We start from the raw sequence: 24,315 nt of genomic DNA, 5'->3' as shown, positions 1-24,315 counted from the left end.
TGTACACATAATCAGCATTATCCACATCGATTACAGTAAACTTCAGTTGCCAGAAAAAGCACAAAATACTGGTTACTATAGTTTACCAATATCATAATAAGACTTATTATACCACGTGTAATTCTTCCCAAGCCAAATTTTTACATAAAGACCCAAATATGTATATATTAAGAAAACTGTTGCATATCATTCTTCATGTTCTCAATCCAGACTAATGAGCACAGTAACAACAGAAGCAGGTCCTTGACCTTATTGTCAAAGTAACCACAAAATTTAGTTAGCAATTATCTTTAGCAGAATACTCATACTAGAAGTTTATCTACTTAATTCCCTTATGTCTATAGAAAGCATATTACCTTCAGATCAACCACCATGGACTGAACTAGTAGGAAAATGACAGAGTTATCTTCCCAGTTGATATAAGTACTTGCTTTACACAACTTGACACAAGCAATGGCAGCACTCTCTGTCAGTTGCCTGCTTCCTCCATGGCCAGCAAGTGCTTTTCGTAAACTATCCAGAAACAGCTTCTACAGAATTTAAATTTAGGAAGACAATAAATCTAGTTACACTACTGTAGATTTAGCTAACAATGTAACAAATTATCAGTCTCTAAAATTCAAACTAAAAAAAGAATGGTTTATATTTGGCTTTCATTTCATATTTAAGAAGTCATCACTAAATCTTTCTCAAGTAAAAACTCAAATACAAAACACTTTTCTCTACTTTCTCCGTTGACTTTCTACAGGAATAAAAGAAACATTCCTTCCTGTATGTTTGAAATCAACATTAGAGTAGGTTTATCACATCTCCCTTTTGATGTTATCTTTGAGGCTTAAATATATGACTGTCACAGTTGTGGGACATATCAAACTGTTTTATTCTTTTCTACTGCTCTGGAGTATATTCAACCTTCAGCCTTCTAAAGAATATACCCAAGGAAATACTGTTGCTCTAAATTTCATTTCTAGAAAAAAAAATTCCAGCTTCTCCATAGACTATAGATGGGGCCAATTGTGAACAAGATGTTTCATAAGGGCACAGGGCCCTACACAGACAGAGGCAGCACCAGGATCTTGATGGAGTTGGCAGCTAATGAAAAGGCAGTTCATGCAGGATTAAAACGATACTGAAGACCTCTCTGATGATCACAATGTCCACTGAGATGGTTCAGTCACCTACACCTATATGCTGCTTTTGTAATGTATCCTGAACTGTTCAGGACAGGAGCTGTAGAGCCCTTAGGAAAATCACTAGGAAATCAGACCTGATCAACCAAAGGCAGAAGATTGTCTGAGCCAACTGGATAAGCTGATTACCACCGAGGGTGCCAGCCCTTTGTCCTTGTACGTTTCAATTGTAAAAAGCAGCACCAACACAAAAAGTAAAAATTTAAAACAAAAAACCCAGGGTCAAAGCAGTGGTTTAGTGCTTAAGAGACCTTGTTATTCTTCCAGAGACTGGAATTGCTTCTAACACCTACACTGAGTGGCTCCAAACTACCTATAAATCCAGTTCCAGAGTATCTTATGCCTCTGTGGGAATGAACTTGCAAGCACACATGCACACATTTTTTGTAATTAAAAAAAATAGTAATAAACCAAAAAGTCTCTCATTAAAAAGATTCGTTTCATTTCATGTGTATGCTTATGTGCCTGTTTGTTTGTATGTAGTCACGCATCTGGAACTTTAGGTAGTTGTAAACCACTCAACATGGGTGCTGGAACATAAACCTGGGTACTCTGCAACAGCAGCAGGCGATCTTAAAACACTGAGCCATCTCTCCAGCACCTAAAAATACAAATTTCTTCCTTTGTTTTTCCTGCTAAATGAAAACCTCATCTCCAGATATATCTTCAAATCTACCTAACATTTCAAAAGCTAAATTTACCTAAAACCAGAAGAATACAAATTCTTAAGTACACGTAGTGCATATTCCCAAAATGGACCACACGTTAGGCCAATAAACAATATATATGTTGAAAGAAGTTAAAATTAACCAACATGTCATTTCTGGTAAAGGGGAACAGAAATTGGAAACCAGAAACAAATGGAAAACTAGAAAATTCACATATATGTAAAAACAACAAAGTCATAAGAGGTAGTGAATTAAAGAAAAAAGTAATCAGTAGAAGGAAATGAAAAAGGTCTTTGGGTAATATATGAAGTGTAACATATGAAGCAAAGGCAGTGCTGAACAAAATGCAAACCCATAGAAACTAAGAACGTTCTCAAATCAATAACTCACAGGACTAAAGAACGAAGAACAAGCTAAATTCAGATGCAGCCCATGGCAGAAATAATAAATATTGGAGCACAGATCAGTCTAACAAAATACACACTAGCAATGGAGAAAACCAACAAAAACAAAATTTGATTTTTAAAAAGTTAACAAAATTTATAAGTGGGGGAGGGCGGGGGACTGGAGAGATGGTAGAAACACTTGCTGTTCAAGCAAAAGATCCTGAGTCTGGATCCCAGAACCATTTAAAGAATGAACATGGACATTCCTGACAGTCAAGTGCCATGGGGGACAGAGACAAGAAACATCAGTCAGAAAAACAGCCAGTTCTATGTTCAGTGAGAACAGGGTTCAAAGAAGTAAGGCTCAGAGTTATAAGCAGGCCACCATGAACGTGTGCCAACCATCATGTGTGTACACACCACACGCATGCACACAGACAGACAGGCAGATAGAGAGCACTTGTGCAAGCATGCAGACTAAAATTACTAAAGTCAAAACTAAATGTGGTGACATTACAAATTTTGGGAAACAGGACTATAAAAAATGTACACCAATACAATAAGAATAAATAACAAATTTCTACAAGTACATAGTCTAGCAGAACTGAGCCATGAAGAACTAGAAAGCATGAAAGGTTTAACTAATAAGAGAATTTAATCAATAATAAAAGACATTTCAACAAAGAAAAATCCAGATTCTTGTATTTATTTTGTAAATTCTACCAAACATTTAAAAATTAGCATCAATTCTTCTCAAATACTTCAAGAAAATTAAAGAGAAAGGAATACTTCCTACTTCAATGTGTGAGGCCAGCACATTGCCATAATTGTAAATTCCAGACATTTGGGAAGCTGATCACACTTTCAAGGACAATCCAAAAACAAGAAGGAAGAAAAACCTACTCAAGTCTGTGAAGCTAGCCCGTAAATTAAGACAGTTCAAATACAGGCCAATGGGGGCGGGGGGCACAGAGAAAGGAAAAAAAACACACAACCAAGCCAAATCCAGCAGCACTTTAAAATATTTTTTCAGATTATTTTTCTTTATTCTATATGTATAAGTTTTTTGTTTGCATGTACCTTACCATGTGCATGCCTGGTAGCCTCAGAGGTCAGATAGAAGAGGGTGTCAGATCCCCCAAAATTGAAGCTACAGGTAGTTGTGAACTACCATATGGGTGCTAAGAACCTGGGTCCCCTCAAAGACAAACAAGTGTTAATTAAATTGAAAATCTTTACAAAAACATGAAAATTTTACCAGGTGTTGATGGCCTTTAATCCCAGCACTCAGGAGGCAGAGGCAAGCAGATCTCTGTGAGTTCGAGGCCAGCCTAGTCTACAGAGCTAGTTCCAGGACAGCCTCCAAAACAATACAGAGAAACCCTGTCTCGAAAAACCAAAAAAACAAACAAAACAAAAAAAAAACATGAAAAATTTTCAAAGACAAAACCTACATAGAGCAATAAACACAAAAGACCTATGAAAAGGTGATCAGTGTGTCAGTTTGGGGCTGGAGACATGGCTCACTGGTAAAGAGCACTGGCTGCTCTTTTCCAGAGATTCTGAGTTCAATTTCCAGCAAACACACGGTGGTTCACACTATCCATAATGTGATCTGGTGCCCTCTTCTGGCCTGCATGCATACATGCAGACAGAATGCTGCATACATAATACATTTTAAAAAGAAAAAAAAATTGTGTCAGTTCAAGTGTGGATTGCTATATAGTCTAGGTCTAGAAATAACTGTAACAAGCCAGCTTAAAACTGAGGGTGAACACCAGGCATAATGACGAACGCCTTTATTCTCAGTACTTAGGAGGCAGAGGCAGGTGGATCTCTTTGAGCTTCAGGCCAACCTGGTCTACTTATCGAGTTCCAGGACAGCCAGGGCTATATATTGTGACAAGACTCTGTCTCAAAAAAAGAAAAAGGAGGAGGGGGGGAGGGAAGGAGAGGTGGAGGAAGGGAGAGATAAGAGAGAAATGAGAAAAGTGGCTTTTTTCAACAAATATCTGTAAAATGTCCTTGGTCTATTAAACAATCAATGAAATTTTCTTTGTTTTAATTTACTAAGTTTTCATTCTTTTTTACACTTATTTATTTTGTGTATGTGCTGGGATGTGCCAGGGCATTTGTGTGGAGGTCAGAAGACAACTTGTGGGAATCAATTATCTCCTTCCACCATATGGGAGCTGAGATCCAAGTCAGGTTGTCAGCGTTGGTGGAAGTGCCTGAGCTGGCACTTATTAGTCTTTTTTAAGATTTATTTTATTTCACTGCAGTGTGTGTGTGTGTGTGTTGTGTTTTGTTGATTTTTGCTTTTTGAGACAGAACTCACTCTATAAACTAGGCTGGCCTTGAACTCAAGAGAAATCCTCCTACCTCTGCCTCCTAGTGCTGGGATTAAAGGTGTGCGACACCATCGCCCAGTTAATCCCTGACTTTTAAATTAATGTTAATAAGCAAAAGTCAATGGAAAACTTGGAAACACCAAAAAGTAAAAATTCGTAACATACTTTTGTCTAATTAGGTTATTTTAGCCCATAGAAAAAGATTGAAACTCCCAAATTTATATTAATTTGGTATATACTAAATTGTTAGGTTATGCTTCATAATGAAAAAAATATTCAATATATATTTCCATGAAACATTAGAAAATGCATTGTTAGCTATATAATTTATTTGTAAATAACCAAGTATCCAAATTTGTACACATAAATATAAACTTAAATTATAAATTTCTAAATATATTTTAATGATGAATAAAGTACTTAAGTAACCAAAATTATCTAGTGTAATACTACTCAACATTGAAACCAACAGAGCTCAAAGCCTTGCAGTCACTGAATATGTTATTTATCCTTTTTTCAAAATAAAATAACCTGTGAATACGTCTCTCCTAAGGCCAAGAACTGCTCGACACAGAACAACGCTAACTAAAATGTACTCATTGAGTGAAACAACTACTTCCCATCAGGAAATGGCAGAAACTCACACTGCCCTCCTCACCTTATTTATGTTGTTGTCATCAACTACATCCTTGGATATATCCTGGATTATTTCTGGACACAAAATGAGGAGAATGATTTGCAGTGGCCAAACTGCGGCTTTACGTTTGGTGCTTTCAGCAAAACCGTCCACCAAGTCAAACAGCTTTTCTGCACACTCTAGGTGAAAACACACACATTAAATTACCTTATTAGATAAGAAAATCCTTGGTACTAAATTAAAATCCAGAGTTATCAAAAAAACACACAAACAAAAAAACAAAGAACACAGTTTTAGAAGAATGTGTGAGAAGGGCTATCTTGACCCATCCTAGAAAAGTCCACATTTTAGAATGGCTTTTTGTCATACTATTAGGGTCTTACAGAAGGAACAAGATTGACAGCTTCTCAAAAGAATTCCCAGCTCCCCAAAGGTCTCTATTCTCTGCTATGCGGTGTGCCCCCAAAATCTTATTCAAAAGTAAAAATAGTATTTCCTCGTCAGATATACCTACCTAAATATAAAGTCTAGAAACACACACACACACATACTCACACACACATGCTGTGAGAGTCATCAATATTCAATCATAACAAGAAAGACTAGAGCTTCATTTAAAACTTCTTACCTACTTGCTCAAAGGGAAAAGGACTGGAAATAATACAGAAAGAAATAGGAGAGAAAAACCATCACTCCTATTTGGGGACAGCTGACAACAGAAGACAGGAAAACCACTTTTACAACAAAGTAACGTGAAAAGCTGCATGGTTTACCTCTAAGAGCTTAACAAAAGCACACGCACATCCCTTGCCTCACAGTCACTCTGCTTACCAGCCATATCGGTCTGTGGAATTTGGTACAGCTTTGTAAATTCATCCGGATAGTTTTCTACCCAGTTCCAAAAAGCCTATGAGAAACAAAATATATTCCTTTATAAGAAAGCAGTCGATATTTCCAATATTTTAAAAATAGCATAGAATCTAAAGTTTCTTCATAAAAATACTGTAACTATCACACAATTCTTGACTTTCTCATATTTAAGATATTATTTAGTAAAGCAAAATTCATAACTGAAATTGAAATCCGAATAACCAGGAAGCTGAAGCTTACCTTTTCTAGGCTATTAATAACTGCTAACTGTGCGACCTTCTTCAGGGCTTTAAATTTAAATGCTGTTTCTGGAGGGAAAAATTTTGTTTTATTAACTCTCAATTACTTAAAACGAATACAACTCAGAACTACTACAAAATAATTATGTGTACTATTTTTGCTTCCAATATTATTACTAGGCAATTTAACAGTAAAATAAATATAAACCCCCAAATTCATGAGTTACATCAATAAACACAGAAAAAAGTAAACATGCCTTCAACTTCAAGTTTTCCCATTGTTCTACTTCTTTAAACTGGTTTACAAAAAACAAAAAAACTATAAAACATGAGGATGAAAAGATGGCTCAGTGGGTTAAGAGTACTAGACACTTCCAGAGGACCTGGGTTTGATGTCCATCACCCACATGGTGGCTCATATAACCTTCCATTCCAGTTCCAGGGAATCAGATACCCTATTCTGGCCTCTGCAAGCACCAGACACTCACATGTAGGCAAAACACCCATAGGTGTAAAATAAAAATAAATCTTATTTTTAAATATATCAAAAAAAAAAAAAAAAAAACAGAAGCCAGTCATGGTATCAACACCTTAATCCTAGTATTTGGGAGGCAGAGGCAGGTGGACCTTTGTGAATTTGAAAATAGCCTGGTCTACACAGTAAGTTACAAGACAGCAAGGGCTACACAGAGCAGCTCTGTGTCATCCCCCGCCCCCCCAAAAAAAGCAACAACAAAAAAACTATAGGCGCTGGAGAGATGCTTCAATGGTCAAGAGCACTGGCTGCTGTTTCAGAGGACCTGAGTATAGGCTCACAGAGGACCCACATGATGGCTCACAACCATCTGTAACTTCAGCTTCAGAGGATCCAACACAATCTTCTGGTCTTTGAGGGCACTGCAACATATGCACACAGATACACAAATAATAAATCTGGGAGACTGTTGGGGAAGTCTTATGTCAATAAAGTACTGTTGAGCCTATAGGGAACCAAGATGGGAGGGACTAGGAGTCCAGGAGAACTCTGGGAAGGAGAAACACAGAGGAGTCGAGATGTAACGCCATGAGGTAGGACCCCGGAACTATTCTCCGGTAAGAGACATACTTAGATTAACAATTATGGGGTAATTACTTAAAACAGAGCTAGCCAGTAAGAGACAAGCAAGGCCAACAGCTTCATAATTAATATAGCCTCCTGTGTGTTTATTTGGGACTGATGCGGATCTAGAACCAGGCTGGTGCGGCAGAGCCCAGGCGACTGGCGGGAAGGCTCCTCTCAAGGAAAGCTTCTCTTAACAAAATGGTGATCAGAAGTGGGATCATGAATTTCCACGCAAAATAACAAAAGCTTTAAAGGAATTTTAGAAACAGAAGAATGGAGAGAAGCACAGATTTTTGGTAGCAGCGTTTTTCTCAGGTGTGCTCTGTTTTGCTATCGACAAGCCGAGATTCACGTGGCTCGTTTACCGGAGTCTTCCTGACTCAGCATAAAAAGAAAAAAAAAATCAGCCAGCAAGGTTGTTTTAAGAGACTCTGCTAACGATTAAAAGGGGTGTACGTACAGCTGGAAGTGGCAGCTTTTACTGGATGTCACCATGGACTGAGGCGGTAAGCTGAAGTCACGCTTACGCCCGCCATCTTGACGAAAAACTGGCAGTTTAAAACAGCCGCGGTTTTACAAATAAGACACGTGGCCAGAAAAACAAAGATTTACAGTAAAGTCAGACTTGGATAAAGAAAAACCTCTAAAGGTTTACAGTGTGTTTAAAAATATGCATGAGATTAAGAGAGAAAATAAAACAGCAAAGTGGTATATAAATACAAAAGCCGGCGTTGTGGTGGCGCACGCCAGTAGGATTTACTCCAGAGGCAGAGGCAGGCAGATTTCCAAAGAGAAACCCTGTCTCAGAGAAAAATAAATGAAAGTGAAAGAAATAAAGTAATAATAGATAAATAAGTAAGCCACGTAAAGATGGAAATCACACAGAGAGTCTGGATACTGTACACTATTGTGTTTTTCAGTTTTTTCATTGCTAAGGAAGGAGCAACTGCTAAAGTACACTTGATTATAAATGCTGCTAAATTAATACAACTTATATCTTTTGAAAATACCTTGACTTCAAAATTTAAGCATAAGGATATGTTACTCGGAAAAGGAGTTTTTATTTATGTTTCTACAGAAAATGAAAAGCTGAAGATTCCTTCCAGGCTTCTGTGGTTTCACGAACCAAGACCCCCAGAAGCAGTGGACCAGGTGTTCCAACTATTGAGACAGCTAAGATGATGCAGCTTTACAGACCCTGAAAATACGGACTTATAAAGGTTTCTGAGTTTTGTCATGATCCCCATGGTGTGAACAGCGCCCCCTTCCAGCAGGAAGCAGTTTGGAATGAGCGACGTCCCAATTCCCATCTTGTTTATAAATCTTTGTTTTCATTTAAATGGGATTGTTTATAATTGGCTAATGATCACAGCCAATCTTTTAAATGGTAAAAAAGGGAATTATGGTATGGGTATTGTTTTTCATTTATTGACACAAATTCAAGGTCAATTTTGTGATATGTGTATTTCTCCTCTTGATTAAGTATTGTGCTTATACTGATCTTTTAAAATGTAATGCATAATTGAATACAGACTATAGATAGTTACTTATAACAGAATTTATAGTTATGTAAGTTAGGTTTTCTAGATATATAGAGATGTATTTGAGACAGATAAATAGTCTTCAAACCTTTCAAAGACCTTCAGAAAATGGCATTTAAAATGGTTTAGGGTTTTTCTTGACAATGAGAAATGTCTGCTCCTGGCAGCACCAATTATGAGAGGAAAATGGGCATCGAAGAAACTCGTTATGGAGTTTGCTTTCAACATGGCAAGATTAGCCATTTGGGCAAGAAACTGCTCTTGCCTAGACTGACTGTTGCTGTATAAACTGGACATGCAGGACCCACAGGAAAGTGACTGCTGAACTCAGTCTTACAGGGTTCCTGCTTCATGGAAGAGTCCTCGAGACTTTCTGCAGGACAAAGAAAAATGAATGATAGACTGTCAATGCAGATGGACAGTTTGAAATTTCCTGCTTTGCTGAGAAATCTTCTGGACACATTGTGGCCTATGGGCTGAAGATGGATGCCCCAACGTTACAGAGGAAATTCGGGTGACTGTCCAGGCAGTAAGATGTCTCTATCAATCCTAGTGTTTATATATTATCCTTCTGTGGTCTTTGATGGAGTTGAAGACAGATAGTTATAATTATAGTTTTCCTTAGTTATGATAAGAGATAAGCTACATATAGAACTTTGGACTCACAAGAATGAGATAGATGATATTTTCTTTAAATCTTGCTAAAATATTGTAACTATGTTCTTACTTGATAACTGTTCTGTTATATACAATTTGACTATGTTAAAGTTAAGACCTTTCTTTTTGTTTAAACAGAAAAGAGGAGATGTTGGGGAAGTCTTATGTCAATAAAGTACTGTTGAACCTATAGGGAACCAAGATGGGAGGGACTAGGAGTCCAGGAGAACTCTGGGAAGGAGAAACACAGAGGAGTCGAGATGTGACGCCATGAGGTAGGACCCCGGAACTATTCTCCGGTAAGAGACATACTTAGATTAACAATTATGGGGTAATTACTTAAAACAGAGCTAGCCAGTAAGAGACAAGCAAGGCCAACAGCTTCATAATTAATATAGCCTCCTGTGTGTTTATTTGGGACTGATGCGGATCTGGAACCAGGCGGGCGGGAAGGCTCCTCTCAAGGAAAGCTTCTCTTAACAGGAGACAGGGAGGGTGGGGGAAGAAGAAGGAAGGGCTATTTAAATGTTTTCCAGTTATACATTTAAGTAATTTCTAGTATTTCAGTATTATAAGTAGCACTGATAAATACATGTACTTATATAAAGCTTTTTCCACATTATTATTTTCTTCAAGGCAGGCAATTGTCTACAAGTGTCTAGAGGAGGAGACAAATATTTTCTAAGGACTCTTGATAAAATCTGCAGAGATGCTTGCCATCAAAGTTGTCTACCAAGCAGCATCCTGACCATCTAGGATACCTTTCCATTTGAGCTGTGTAACACTCAGTATTCTGTGGTTCCTAAGCTCCAAGATGCCTTCCTGTCTGAGCTATGTAACACTTTGCATTCTGTGACTCCTGAGTGCCAAAATACTTGTCCCATCCGATCCATCAAAATGCCTACAATAATCTATCCCTGTCCATCCCATCCGACCCGTCAAAATGCTTACAGGTAATACACATAATGAAGAATGATAAACAAATCCAATCAAAATTCAGGGGCCTTCAACCTGAGTAAAATTTCTAGAAGTTCAGTGGTAAGAAGTATGCAGAAATATTCCCTCTAAGGCGAAGGATAAGTTATTGCACTTGGCCCTTCCTACCAACAAGAAAGAAGCACAAAGTTTAGTGGGCCTATTTGGATTCAGAAGGCAGCATATTCCTCGCTTGGTTTTGTTATTCCAGCCCATATATCAACTAACTTAAAAAGCTGCTAGCTCTGAGTGGAGCTTAGAACAAGAGAAGGCTCTTCAATAGGCCAAGGCTGCTATGGAAGCTACTCTACCACTTGGACCAGATGCTCATCCAGTAAACCCAATGGTACTTAACGTGACAGTGGTAGTTTGGAGCCTTTGGTAGGCTCCTCTAGGTGAATCACAGAAGAGATCTTTGGGATTTTGGAGCAAGAATCTGTCACCTGCAGACAATTATTTTCGCATTAAGAGACTGTTCTTGGCCTGTTATTGAATAGGCCAAGTTACCATGCTATCTGAGCTACCTAACAAAAGCTTAGTATTATCTGGACAACTAAGCTATACAGTAGGATGTGCCTAGCAGCAATCCATTATGAAATAGAAGTGGTATATATTGTGATCAGGTCCAAGTAGGTCCTGAGGTCACAAGCAAGATACATGAAGTTGTCCAAATGCTATTGTTTCTACTCCTGTTTAAATGCCTTCTGCTCCTATGGACACCCCCATGGAAGAACTCACCCTCCCTGGGGAAAGGAGGGGGTATTGGGTGGGTGGTGGGAGGGGGTGGGAAGAGGGAAGGGAAAGGGAAAGGGACGTGAGATTGACATGTGAAGAAACCTTGTTTCTAATTTGAATTTAAATTTAAAAATAAAATTTTTAATAAAAAAAAAATGCCTTCTGCTCCCAAGCATGTACCTATAGCCTCATGCAGTGTTCCCAATGATCAGCTGACTGACAAAGGAAAGTTTAGGGCCTGGTTTACATTATGCAGGCACCACCCAGGTATGGAAAGCTGCTGCATCATAGCTGCTGTACCATACCCTTTTATAGTACCATAAAAGATACCAGTGAAGACAAGTCATTGTGAGGAGAAACTGGGGCAATACATATGGTTGTACATTTGCTTGGAATGAGAAATGGTCAAGTGTATGATTGTTTTCTAATTTATGAGCTGTAGCCAATAGACTGGCTGAATGGTCAGGGTATTGGAAGTAGCATGATTGAAAAATTAAGTCACAAAGACAACCAGGGAAGAAGTCTGTAGATGGATCACTCTAAATGGGCAAAAGATTTGGAGATACTTGTGTCCCATGTAAATGCTCATCAAAAGGTGACTTCAGCAGAGGGGGAGTCCAATAATGAAGTATAAAGGATGACCCATTCTGTGGACAGTTAGCCTCTTTCCCTAGCCATCTGCTACTGTCCAATGGGCCTGTGAACAAAGTAGCCATTTGACAGAAGATTGATTATGTGTAAGCTTGACAACATAGACTTCCACTCACCAAGGCCGACCTCGCTACACCTGCTGCTAAGTGCCAGATCTTCCAGCAGCAGAAACCAATACTGAGCCTCTGATATGGCTTGCACCATTTCCCCAGGTGACCAGCTAGAGATTTGGTGGCAGTCTAACAACACTAGATCAGTTCTTTCATAGAAAGAGCAATGATTTTGTCCTTATTAGAAAAGATACTTACCCTACTTATGGGTTTGCCTTTCCTGCATGTATTGCTTTTGCCAAAACTACCAACCATGGACTTATAGAATATCTTACCACCATCAAGGTATTCCACACAGAACTGCTTCTAACCAAGGAACTCACTTCACAGTCAGAGAAATGTAGTGGGCTGATGGTCCATGGAATTCATTGGTCTTAGCATGCCCCCTACATCCTGAAGCAGCTGGTTTGATATAATGGTGAATAGTTTTTGCAAGACCCAGTTACAATGGCAATCAGGTGACAATAACCTGGAGGTTTCTCCAGTGGCAATATATTCTTTGAATCAGCATCTAATATATGGTTCAGTTTCTCCCATAGCCAGGATTCACTGATCCAGGAATCAATGGGTGGAAATCAAAGTGGTTCCACTCAACATCACCCCTAGATAGAACCCCACGAGAAAAAATTTTGCTTCCTCTTACAATGACCAAGTCTATTGGCCTAGGAGCCGTGTTTTGTTTGGGGAGACGGGGTGCTTCTGAAAACTTAGGACTTCTTCCTGGTCACTTTGGGCTTGTGGTGCCCTTAAGCCAACAGGCTAAAAAAAAAAAAAAAGAATAACAGTGTTAGGAAAGGTGATTGATCTAGACTTCCAAAAGGCAATTGGATTGCTTTTCCAGTAGAAGTAAGGCCATGCCTTGATGGAGATCCTTTAGGGAGTCTCTTGATACAACTGCTTCCATATCTACAGTACACTCAAGACCAGGAGCTTTCTAAGAATTCTCTGGGATTCCAGCATCATACTGGGACTGTTGAAACATTCAGTCTTGTGGACTAAACTACTGGGTTCTCGGCCCTTTGGTCAGGAGACCACCACTGTTGGATTATCCAGACAACCACCTTGTAAGCCACTCTAAAAAAGAATCACTCACAATATTAATTCTGCAAATTCATAAGCATTAACAATGTCTTCTATTTCTTCAGTGTCTTAAATGTATGTATGCACATGTATGGGTGAAGGCTAGAGGAAGTATCCTACTCTATCACTTTCTATTGAACTGCTTTAAGACAGGTATCACATTGAACATGAAACTTGGTATAAAGCCAGCAAGTCACAGCAATCCTCCTATACCACAGCAATGGGATGAGCACCAAACTATGCATGGCTTTTTTTCACATGGGCACCAGGATGAGATCTCAGCAAATGCCCTTACCAACTGAGCCATCTTTCCAGTTCCTAAAGATTTTAGGACCAGGCATGCACTCCCTCTTATGGAGCAGGCCTCAAAACCAACCATAGAGCATAGTTGTGCTACTACTGTACCAATGGGCATATATTGCCTGGCATATTGGTATTATTAGTTGGTAGAGATCTCAATGGGGCGTGATTCATTGATGCCTTTCTCCTCCAGCTTCCTGCGTTGCACTTTCTGGCACTATGAAAGCTAGCCAGCAGGGAGAGAGAGTTCCTACCTCAGTTCCAGTTTGAAATAAAGACCATGCTGCCTCAACAGTGAGATAATTTTACTGGCCTTCCCATTTGTATTCCTTTTAATGTTCTTTCTTGACATATTGCTGTTAAGTTTAAAAATCCCTAGTTACTGGAAATCCACCACCACTGATGTAATAAGCCAATCAAACCAAACTAATACATCCAGGTTTAATCTGATCAAAGCATTCCTGGGTAGCCCCAGGGGAAGAGAAGGAAAACCTGGAGGTATACCAAGAGGTGGGGACTTTTAATGCCCTTGGGGATGGAGCTGCCAAAGATGGGCTTTTAGGGGTGGAGCCTGGACTGAGGCAACTCCAGGGGAAGGCCCACAGCTTGGTACCCTTGAAAGCCTAGTTTGGAACAGGGCCTCGCTGGAGATCCCAAACAATTGCCCAATGTAAGATTTTGAAAACTAAATTAAAAAGAGAACTGGTAACTTTTAGGTTGTTTTGAGGCAGTGTCTTACTATATAGATCTACCTGGCCTGGAACTGTGTCAAACAAGCTTAAACCTAAGAAATTCACCTGCCTCTGCCTTCTAAGTTCTGGCATTAAAGGCCAGTCTGAGACTGGGAACCCTAATCTCATTCTAGATTTTTGGAGGAACCACTCTGAATTTCCCCCAAATTACTATAATGTAGGCTATAGGTTTTATTCATGTATACTTTTTATTTATTATGTTTTAATGTGCTCATTTTATCCCTGCTTTCTTTAGAACTTTTATTATGAAAGGATGCTGAACGTTATCCACAGGCCTTTTTCTGCATCAATTGTGATGTTCATGTAATTTCTGTTTCTAAGTCAACATGTTATTATGTATGTTAAACCAATGTTCATGCCTAGGATGAAACCAAGTTTCTAGAATTTGGTTTGTTGGAATTTTGTTCAGAATTCATCTAGGTTTCTTTTTTGTTGTGTCCTTATCAAGTTTTGGTATCAGACTGCCGTTGGCTTCATAATAGTAGTGTTCCTTCCTTCCTTTTAAGGAAAGGTGTTCACTCTTTAATGTTTAGTTTGAATTCAGCAGTGGAATCCATGTACTCCTGTACTTCTGTTGGGAAACTGCTTCAGTATCTTTGGTTGCTGTGTATCTGTTGAAGTTGTTTATACCATCTTGACTAATTACCGGTTTCTCTGCATTTTACTGAAACCTGTAGTGACCTTACTTTGTTCATTTCTAATTTAATTAATCTGAGTTTTGACAAGTTAGGGGTTTGTCGATCTTAATTTTCCAAGAGCCAATTAATTCTCCACTTCATTAATTTCTGATCTGATCATTATTACTTCTAGCTGTCCACTGTTATTAGATTTGGATTGTTCTTGCTTTTCTAAGACCTTGAGGTATACCATTAGGTTATCTGGTATCTTTATTTTTATTAACAGTAGATACACACAGATATAAACTTTTCTCTTACAACTGCCTTTTAAGAATATTCAAGACAGCATGATCACACGTAAAACGTATCTACTAAATTTTTGGGGAGCTTGTTGTTTTGTTGAGACAGGAACTCCATAATCCTGACTATCCCAGAAACTCATTATGTAGACCAGGTTAGCCTCAAACTCACAGAGATCCATCTGCCTCTGTCTCTACCTCCTAAGTGTTAGGACTAAGGGTGTGCACCACCATGCCTGACCAGAAAACAATTTTTCAAAACTGCCTTAGCTGTATTCCAAAGAGTCTGGTAAGTTGTGCTTTCATTTTTGATTCTAGGATTTTTTCTATAATATTTTATTCTTGCATGTTTCTGTGTTGGTGCCACATGTGGCACAAAAAAAGAGTTGGTTTCCTCTGGAGCTGCACTTCCGTGCGCTGTCTGATGTGGGAGTTAGAAACTCAGGGTCTCTAGGATGTAAGTACTTTTAACTTCTGAGCCATCTATTCAAATGTCAATTCTAGGAATCTTTAAATTTCATGCCTGATTCTTTTTTTTTCAATGATTCACTCATCATTCAAAAATGTACTGTACCATCTCCATGCATATATTTGTTTCTGCAGGTTTTTGTTTGTTTGCTATTAATTTCTGGTTTATTATATTCTTGTCTTGTATTAATTCTTTTGTATTTGTAAACGTGGTCTATTTTAGAGAAGGTTCCACGGGCTGCTGAACAGACTGTGTATTTTTGTTTTTTTTTTTAAAGATTTGTTTATTTATTACATATACAGTGTTCTGCCTACATACCAGAAGAGGGCACCAGATTGAATTGTAGACGGTTGTGAGCCACCATGTGGTTGCTAGGAATTGAACTCAGGACCTCTGGAAGAGCAGTCAGTGCTCTTAACCTCTGAGCCATCTCTCCAGACCCAGACTGTGTACTTTATATTTGTTGGATGGAATAATCTGTATATGTGTGATAAGTTCCTTGATTCATGTTATAGTTTAACTCTAAGGTTTGTTGATTTTTAGTTTATATGACCTATGAGCAAATAACAGCTAGATACTAAAATCACCCACTATTATTTTATCAGAACTTTTCTGACATTTTCTGTCTACTGGTATTTTGTTAAATGAAATTGGAAGCACCAGTGTTTTCACATATATGTAAACTTGAATATATAATTACTTTATCTTATTGATGAACTGTCCACTTTATATATAGTGGTCTTCTTTCTCTCTTCTGGCTAGTTTTAGTTTGAAGTCTGCTTTATCAGATATCAGAACATATGCATAAGTCTGTTTACAGCTTCTGTTTGCTTCACAGATTGTTTTCCAGCCTTTGACTCTCAATCTGCAGACATACTTATTAGTATGGTATTGTTACTTTTGACAAAAGAAAAGTTAGATTCATTTTTAAGTCAGTAAGATAGTCTGTATCTCTTCATTGGTAACTAAGACCATTCACATTTAAGGTTATTATTAAAAGACATTTGCTAATTCCTGTAGTTTTGCTGGCTGTTTTTTTGATTGGTTGGGTTACTGTTTGTTCTTTACTTTCTCTTCTGTTGGTATGAGGAGTTTGCTGGTTTATGTATTGAGTATAAAGGGTTCATTCCTAACTCTTGTTCATTGATTCATCTGGGTAAATTTATTCTTTCCTGTGCTCTCATGATGGAAGCTGTCTTCCTTCCTTTATTTATCTTCTACAATGCTGACTTGATGGTCATATGCCTATTAGACTGTGCTTGTCTTGAAAACTATTTCTATTTACCCGTCATTTTTACTTTTTAACTATTCTATTTTTAATTACGTGTATGTATGTGTGGCCATGTGTGGGTATTGTATTTACATGACAATGCCAGAAGAGGGTGTAAGAACCACTAGAAATGATTAGAACAGGCAGTTGTAATCCATCTGACATGGATGCTAGGAACCAAACCAACTAAGACCAAGATGTGCTCTTAACAACTAGGCTATCTCTCCATGACCTCTCCAATTTTAAAAGATAGCTTTGTTAAAAATAGCAATCTAGGTTGGTAGATACTCACTATCAGGACTTTCAATATATCATTATTTTCTTAGAGTTGCTGATCTAATGTTACTTTTGTAGGTAAAATAGCATTTCCCCCTAACAACTTCTAATATTGGTTCCTTACTTTGTATTTTTGACATCTTGATTAATATATCATGGTGAGGTATTGTGGTGATGTTTACTTAGGTAATTTTGTTTCAGTTTTATTTAACAGATTCTATATGACTTTAAGTGTTTGCCTCAGCTCCTTCTCCTATCCCAGAGATTCAGTTTTGGTCACTTCATCAGATCCCAAAACCCTTGACACTGTATTCATGCTCATTTTTCCCATATTTATATTAAAGTGAAGTATTCAATCAACCTTCTTGTCCATCCCTAACATTCTTTCTTATGCTTAATCAACTGTATTTGTGATATTAATGTGTTTGTGTTTCATTGAGTTTTGATTTTCTAGCATGTCTTTGGTTTGCTTTAACTTCACTTTCTTTACTGTATTTCTCTTCTGTGTTACTGACTTTTTCATCTACAGTGGTGACTTTTCTTTTTTATATTAAAATACTAATTTTTTAAGATTTTATTGTGGCATTTTTTAGGTTTTTTATTTTTATGTTAATTCAATAAAAATAATTGTTTTATTGAGTTATACGTTGTCTTCCCCACTATCCATACCTCTTCATCTCTCCCCTCTCCCCTTCCTCCCATGTACCTAGTTTCACTCAGGAGGTCTTGTTTGTTTTACCCCTTCCTAGGCAAATCCATGCATGTCTCTCTTAGGGTCCTTTTTGTTACCTAGGTTCTCTGGGATTATGGCCTGTAGGCTGGTTGTCCTTTCCTATCTATTCTACTGGCTCTTTTTTTGTTTGCTTGTTTGTTTGGGTTTTTTTTGTTGTTGTTGTTTTTCAAGATAGAGTTTCTCTGTATACCATTGGAGCCTGTCCTGGAACTAGACCTTCTAGACCAGGCTGGTCTCCAACTCACAAAGATCAACCTGCCTCTGCCTCTCCAGTGCTGGGATTAAAGGCATGTGCCGCCGCCGCCACCTGGCTCTGCTGGCTATTGTATGTTTCCAGGTCCTAGATTAAACTCATATGCTTATTTGTACTCTCTTTCATATCACTGGTCATTTTACCAGAACCTAATGCTCACAGCAGTCTGTAATTCCAGCTCCAGGGTATCCGACACCTTCTTCTGTAGTCCACAAGCACATACACAAACATGCATATAGATATATACACATACACATAAATAAAATAGTAAAAAATGAAACCTTTCTCTGAAACAGGAGAAAGTTGCCTCAATATAAATTAAGTCATTTTCCTCTACTCTTAGTTTATCTTAGACATGGAGAACCATCTCAATTACTTATCATAGATTGAGTATCACTAAGAAAACTACTGTTTTAACCAAACCCTTAATTCATGGGTAACTTGGACTAGATTTACTTCCAAAATGTCACTGTGATGGCTAATCTTCATTGTCAACCTGACTGGATTTAAGTCTGGGCATGTCTGTGAGTATGTGAGTAAGTTAGTTTCCAAACAGGTTTAACTGAGAAGGCACAGCCCAGTGTGAATAAAACTAATTAAATAACGACTTGATTTTTAAATCACATTTTTTTGGTAATGTTAGGGATCAAACACACAGCTTTGCTCATGTTATATAAACATTCTACCACTGAACTACATCCCCAGACATCAATCATAACTACTTCTTTGCTTTGTTTTGTTTTTTGTTTGTTTTACCATTTCTCCAGTCCAATAAATTGTTTTTTTTTTAACATTAATCCTTAGGGTTAGCATACAAGTAATGGGTTTCAACATGTCATCTTCATACCTATGTTTTCTCATTCACTACCCTCCTACTTCTCCAGCTGGTTTCTTCTCCCTCAATGACTCCTCTTTTCACCTTTCCTATTACATGTGTCAGTAACAGCATTTCCCACCTCCCTTAAAATCTCATCCTTCCCTCACGATACCCTTGCTAGGCACACACTCTTCTATGCGCACAACTAGGTTCTGCATAAAAAGGAAAAGCAAATAATAAATCTGAACAAAGAACAGTGACAGAACAGAATTTTACATCATTGTCTCTGCATATATTCTAAAAAGCCAAAAGTGAAGAAAACAAAAAAAGTGTCAGCAAGATTGCTCAGTAAGCACTTACCACACAAGCCTGCTAGAGTTCAATTCCCTGAACACACAGAGGAAGGAGAGAGAACCATCTCCAAAGTTGACCTCTGACCACCACAGTAGCACTATAGCATACAAGTCCTCACACATGTATACAGTAATAGTTTTGGGGTTTTTGGGGGGGGGGGGCGTGGTGTTGTTTGTTGGTTTGTTTCAAGACAAGGTCTCACTATGTTGTCTTGGCTGTCCTGAAACTCCTTCTGGAGGCCAGGCTGGCCTCAAACTCACAGAGATCCACCTGCCTCTGTCTCCCGAGTACTGGGATTAAAGTTGTGCATAACTACACCTGGCTTAATACTACTTTTTAAAATATTAAGCATTTTGAAAATTGTTACACAACTATTAAAATTCTCATGGCTTATATACCTTAAGTTCAGCCTGTTAGGTCAGAAATTAAAACCATTGTTTGATATTTTAATACCTTTGTTGAGGGAGGGAGTTGTAGCTGTAGATTGCCAAGCTTGGGTCTTACTCTATAGCCTATCATGGACTTGAAATCTACATAATTTAGGCTGGCCTTGAACTATCCTTCCTCAGCTACCCAAGTGCTGGGATTACACTTCACCAGCTCAAAACTATGTTCTTCAAACACAGGAAAGCTGAATGCGTTGCTTATATGACCTAGGATCATCTTAAGGGATAAAATTCCAAAAAGACACAAACTTCTTTATTAAAAGCGAAAACTGTAGCCAAGATTTAACATATCAATGTTCTCAGCCAAGCATGGTTGTCTACACCCTTAATTCCATCACTAAGGAGGCAGAGGCAAGGGATCTCTGAGTTTGAGGATAGCCTGATCTACAGAATGAGTTCCAGGACTGGCAGGGATAAACAAAGAGACCCTGTCTCAAAAGTAAGATAAAATCCATGTTCTCTACTACATTTTTTCAAAAGTCAAAAAAATCAGTCAGTCATGTGCATTACTGGCCATTTCACAGGAACATGTACACTATAAAATCTGTTTTGATATCCAGTTCAAACAGAATTAATATATTTGTAATACTGAGATTAATTATGTTAATTACAGATATATTACACATTTAAACCTACCCTTCAGGAGTCGTTTTAATTTTGCACAATCCACATTAATATACTGTAACAATTCTATATCATGGACATCAACATTGTCTTCTGAACAAACAGTCAACTCCTGTAACCTGAAAGGCAAAAGTCAAAAATAATTTATTAATTCAAGTCTTAGAACAGTCCAAGATTCTGATTCAACAGAAGAGGGGCTTATGAATGAAGACATATAAAATAAGAACATGCTTATTTTAAAAAACAAACAATACAAGCAATTTAAGGAACATGACAAAAAATGATAATTTCAGTAAACTTGGAATCTATATATTTAAGACTGAGGTATGAATTCTATTTCTCACATTAGCCAAAGCTCTTTTGGAAAATTAGTTAGTTCCAAGATTGGAACACATTTTCCAATGTGTTAGGTCTCCCTGAAACTGAAGACAAGGAAATTAGCAACTACTATAGTCATGTCAAAAAAGCATACTGTTATACAATTGGAGTCTCCAATGATCAAAATTGGGACAATTTGAATATAAAATTTTCTTTTTTTAATTAATTTTTTATGGCGTGTGTGTGCTCTTGCATTAGAAATCAGAAAACAAACTGTGAGAACTAGTTCTCTCCTTCCACCATATAGGTTCCAGGATTGAACTCAGGTCATCAGGCTGGCAAAATGCACCTTCACATGCTGAACAATCTTACCGCCCCCTGCCCCAATATCATTCTAGAAGTGAAACACACAGTTTTTTTAAAAATGCAGCAATTACTGAGGGAAGAAACTCACAGGTAATCTTTTCCAAGTTTTAAAATCACCTCATTCTAAAAAGAAATAATGGTAGAACAAGCCTCTTTTTTGCACTGCCTATTTAGATCATATTACAAAAAAATTAGTATAAATAACCAAGGAAAACCATTTTACAAGAATCACAATTTCAGCCAGGCACAGTGAGCATCTCATGCCCATCATCCAAGTACTCAGGAAACTGAAACAGGAGTTATGACTATGATTTGGGCTACAGCGTAAAACCTTTTCTTGGGAGGGAAGGATGAAGCAAGGGACTGAGGGACAGAGGGCAAAGAGGGAAAAGAAAATAAAGAGAAAGCATAATTTAATGCAAAGAGCCCAGAGTTTAATTCTCACAATCACAAAACCAATAAATAAATACAGTAAGTTCAATTTAAAAATAAAGAGTGACAGAGCCAAGCCGGATGTGGGAGCACACCCTTATCTCTACACTCTAGAGGCAGACAGGCAGTCTCTACAAGCTCCAGGCCAGCCACAGCTGCACAGTGAGACCCTGCTCAAAAAAAGCTCTAAGTCCCACCCCCAAAAAGTAGGAGGTTTATCATTTGCAGTTTCCAGTTAATAATGGATCCAAGAATTATCAGTTAAGTAAAAGTTTTATGGTAAATGTTGGATAATGTGGAGAATATCTGTGTCTGACAACTGATTATTCTAAATAGGAGACATGTCCCTGACAGAAAAAAAAATTACCAAATTAAGTATTATGGTCAACTATAAAGAAATTCTGCAAAGAAACTAACTAATCTTCTACATAAGAAAGTATATTGGGGACTGGAGAGATAGCTCTGTGGTTAAGAACACTTGCTGCTCTTCTAGAGAATTCAAGTTCTGTTCCTAGCATCCACATGGTAGCTCACAACCACTTGTAAACCCAACTTCAGGGAAACCAACACCATCTTCTGGGCTCCACAACCATTGACACACAAGACACACATAAACAGATACACATAAAACAAAATAAAAATAAATTATTTTTAAAGAATCTATTAAGTGTAGAACACAGACCCTTTAGCTAAATAAAGCTTTGCTATAAATTTTCAATTAATAAAACAGAAAACTAAACAAGCTGTGTTTGTTGGTATAGGTCTGTAATCACAGCTATGGAAAAAGCTAAGGGAGAACAATGTCAAGTTCAAGACTAGCCTGAGCTACAAAATGAGTCGGAGGCCAGCCTGAACTGGTGAAGCCCTTTCCCAAAATAGCAAACTACTGCAGCTGTAGCTGAGTGATGAAGCAGCTAAAACCCTGGGTTCAATCTCCAATACTGCCATCTCCCCGCCCCCATAAAGAAGAACACTGTGGACTAGGAGACTGGTAAAGCTCAACTTATGTTCATGATGCTCACTATAAATGAAATATAAACCTCACCCTTCACAGCTACTCTTCAAGTAAATTGCATAGTTTGGTCACCTAGCTATAACATCATGAGATGCCCTCATCTAAACTAAGCCATCACAGTGCTCTATTTGGTGAGGGGTCCTCTAAGAAGACCAGCTCCTATTTCTACTGCTAAATGAAAACACATATATCATAGCTATATGAAACACATTTATTTCATAGATACCATTTCTGGCTAATCTGTCCTCAACACCAATGAAACTCTAGATAGAATTTCTATTCTGGCAATGAACAATGAACTAGACTTGGAGAATCAACAAAAATTGTCTATACATGAACTAATGAAAGAAGCCTTGAGTGACTTTAGGGTTTTCAAAGATGGCACATTTGCTCTATTTTATAGAACAATATACTTACTTAAAAACTTCGTGGAGGCCAAGTGGTGATGGCACATGCCTTTAACCCCAGCACTTGGGGGGCAGAGGCAGGTGGATCAATGTGACTTTGAGGCCAACATGGTCTACAGAGTGAGTTCTAGAACAGCTAGGGCTAATACACAGAGAACCTGTCTCAAAAAAAGAAAAAACACTTCATGGAAATATTGTTCTGTCATTAACAATTCTACATAGATAGACTAAGAAACTGTATTTTTCATTATTGTTTTCTATCTTCATTTTTTTTCAAATTGTAAAGCTAATCTAGCAGTAGCCTAATTGAAAGAGTTTTTACTTTCTATAACTTTCCAGCATCCTATTTCCCTGTTTGTAACCTTGCTGACTCCATTATCAGCATATAGCAACTCAGAATATAAAAATGTACTTACTCAAAAAACTTCATGGAAATGTTGTTTTGTCACATAAACAATAACCAATAATATATCATTAAACAAAATTCTAATTTCCTTTTAATAGTCTGCTAAGATTGCAGAATACAGAATATTGTCACCTACCATCATGATTATAGAATGTTTTTTATTAAAAAGATTGCAAATCAGTTCTTCAACACTGGACCAAAAATTCTCAAATTTTGATGCAAGAGTGAACACAATAGAAGCTCTTGTTGGTAACACTAGCAAGTCAACGGTAATGGAAACAAAGCATCAAAAGCATTGTTTTCTCTGCTTGTATTTGTCTTTTAGTCACTAAATCTCTAAGTAGGCTGTGTTATACCTTTTATTTGATTATAACTAAGAACCCATTTGACAGTACTTGTACAAGACAGGCAAATCATTTTCATAAAAGCAAGTTAGTTACTTTATAATTCATCCCATTGAACACCATTCTAGACTAATTTCCCCATCTATAATATCACAACTATAACTGATTTATCAGGAAAGATTTAGTCTATAATTTTATGTCATTTTTTCCTATAATTAATTTTTAAGTTCACTGTATGTGTGCCATGGTGTGAGTGTAAAGGTCAGAGGACTACAGTGTGGTGTTGGTTCTTTCCCACTTTTGGGTTCCAGGGATAGAATCCATCTCCAAGAGGCTTGCTCAACAAGAGCCTTTACCTACACCAAGTGAATTCTCCAACCCAACACATTTTTTTCTTTTGTTTTACTTCAATCATGGTATTTAAAGTTTGTTTTTATTTTATGCACATGGGTACCTGCATGTATGTATATACACCACATGTGTAGGTGGTGTCTCGAGAGGGTGTAGACAGTTGGGAGCCAACCATGGGGGTACCGGGAAACACAGGTTCTCTGCAAGAGTACCACATATTCTTAACCACTAAGCCATCTCTTCTGCCCCTGACACTTTTTAAAGCACTAAATTA

At 37.7% G+C, this 24,315-nt stretch overlaps 1 protein-coding gene and 1 pseudogene across 10 annotated transcripts in view; one reads left to right on the top strand and one right to left on the bottom strand.

Moving 5' to 3' along the window:
• Positions 1 to 24,315, bottom strand: part of Nf1 (neurofibromin 1) — a 232,041-nt gene that overhangs the window by 163,780 nt on the left and 43,946 nt on the right. For all 10 annotated transcript variants that reach the window (XM_040749259.1, XM_040749252.1, XM_040749251.1 and 7 more), the window contains 5 exons: positions 20,415 to 20,521; positions 6,343 to 6,410; positions 6,064 to 6,139; positions 5,254 to 5,411; positions 357 to 530 (listed from right to left, as the gene is read on the bottom strand). In XM_040749259.1, coding sequence (XP_040605193.1) covers positions 357 to 530; positions 5,254 to 5,411; positions 6,064 to 6,139; positions 6,343 to 6,410; positions 20,415 to 20,521 — 583 coding nt within the window. The remainder of the gene's footprint in view (positions 1 to 356; positions 531 to 5,253; positions 5,412 to 6,063; positions 6,140 to 6,342; positions 6,411 to 20,414; positions 20,522 to 24,315) is intronic.
• On the top strand, positions 526 to 2,919 carry LOC121141420 (annotated as a pseudogene).

This window comes from Mesocricetus auratus, unplaced genomic scaffold, assembly GCF_017639785.1.
Source record: "Mesocricetus auratus isolate SY011 unplaced genomic scaffold, BCM_Maur_2.0 Super-Scaffold_100007, whole genome shotgun sequence".
In the NCBI taxonomy this organism is placed as follows: domain Eukaryota; kingdom Metazoa; phylum Chordata; class Mammalia; order Rodentia; family Cricetidae; genus Mesocricetus; species Mesocricetus auratus.
This window is presented reverse-complemented; position numbering and strand designations above follow the sequence as displayed.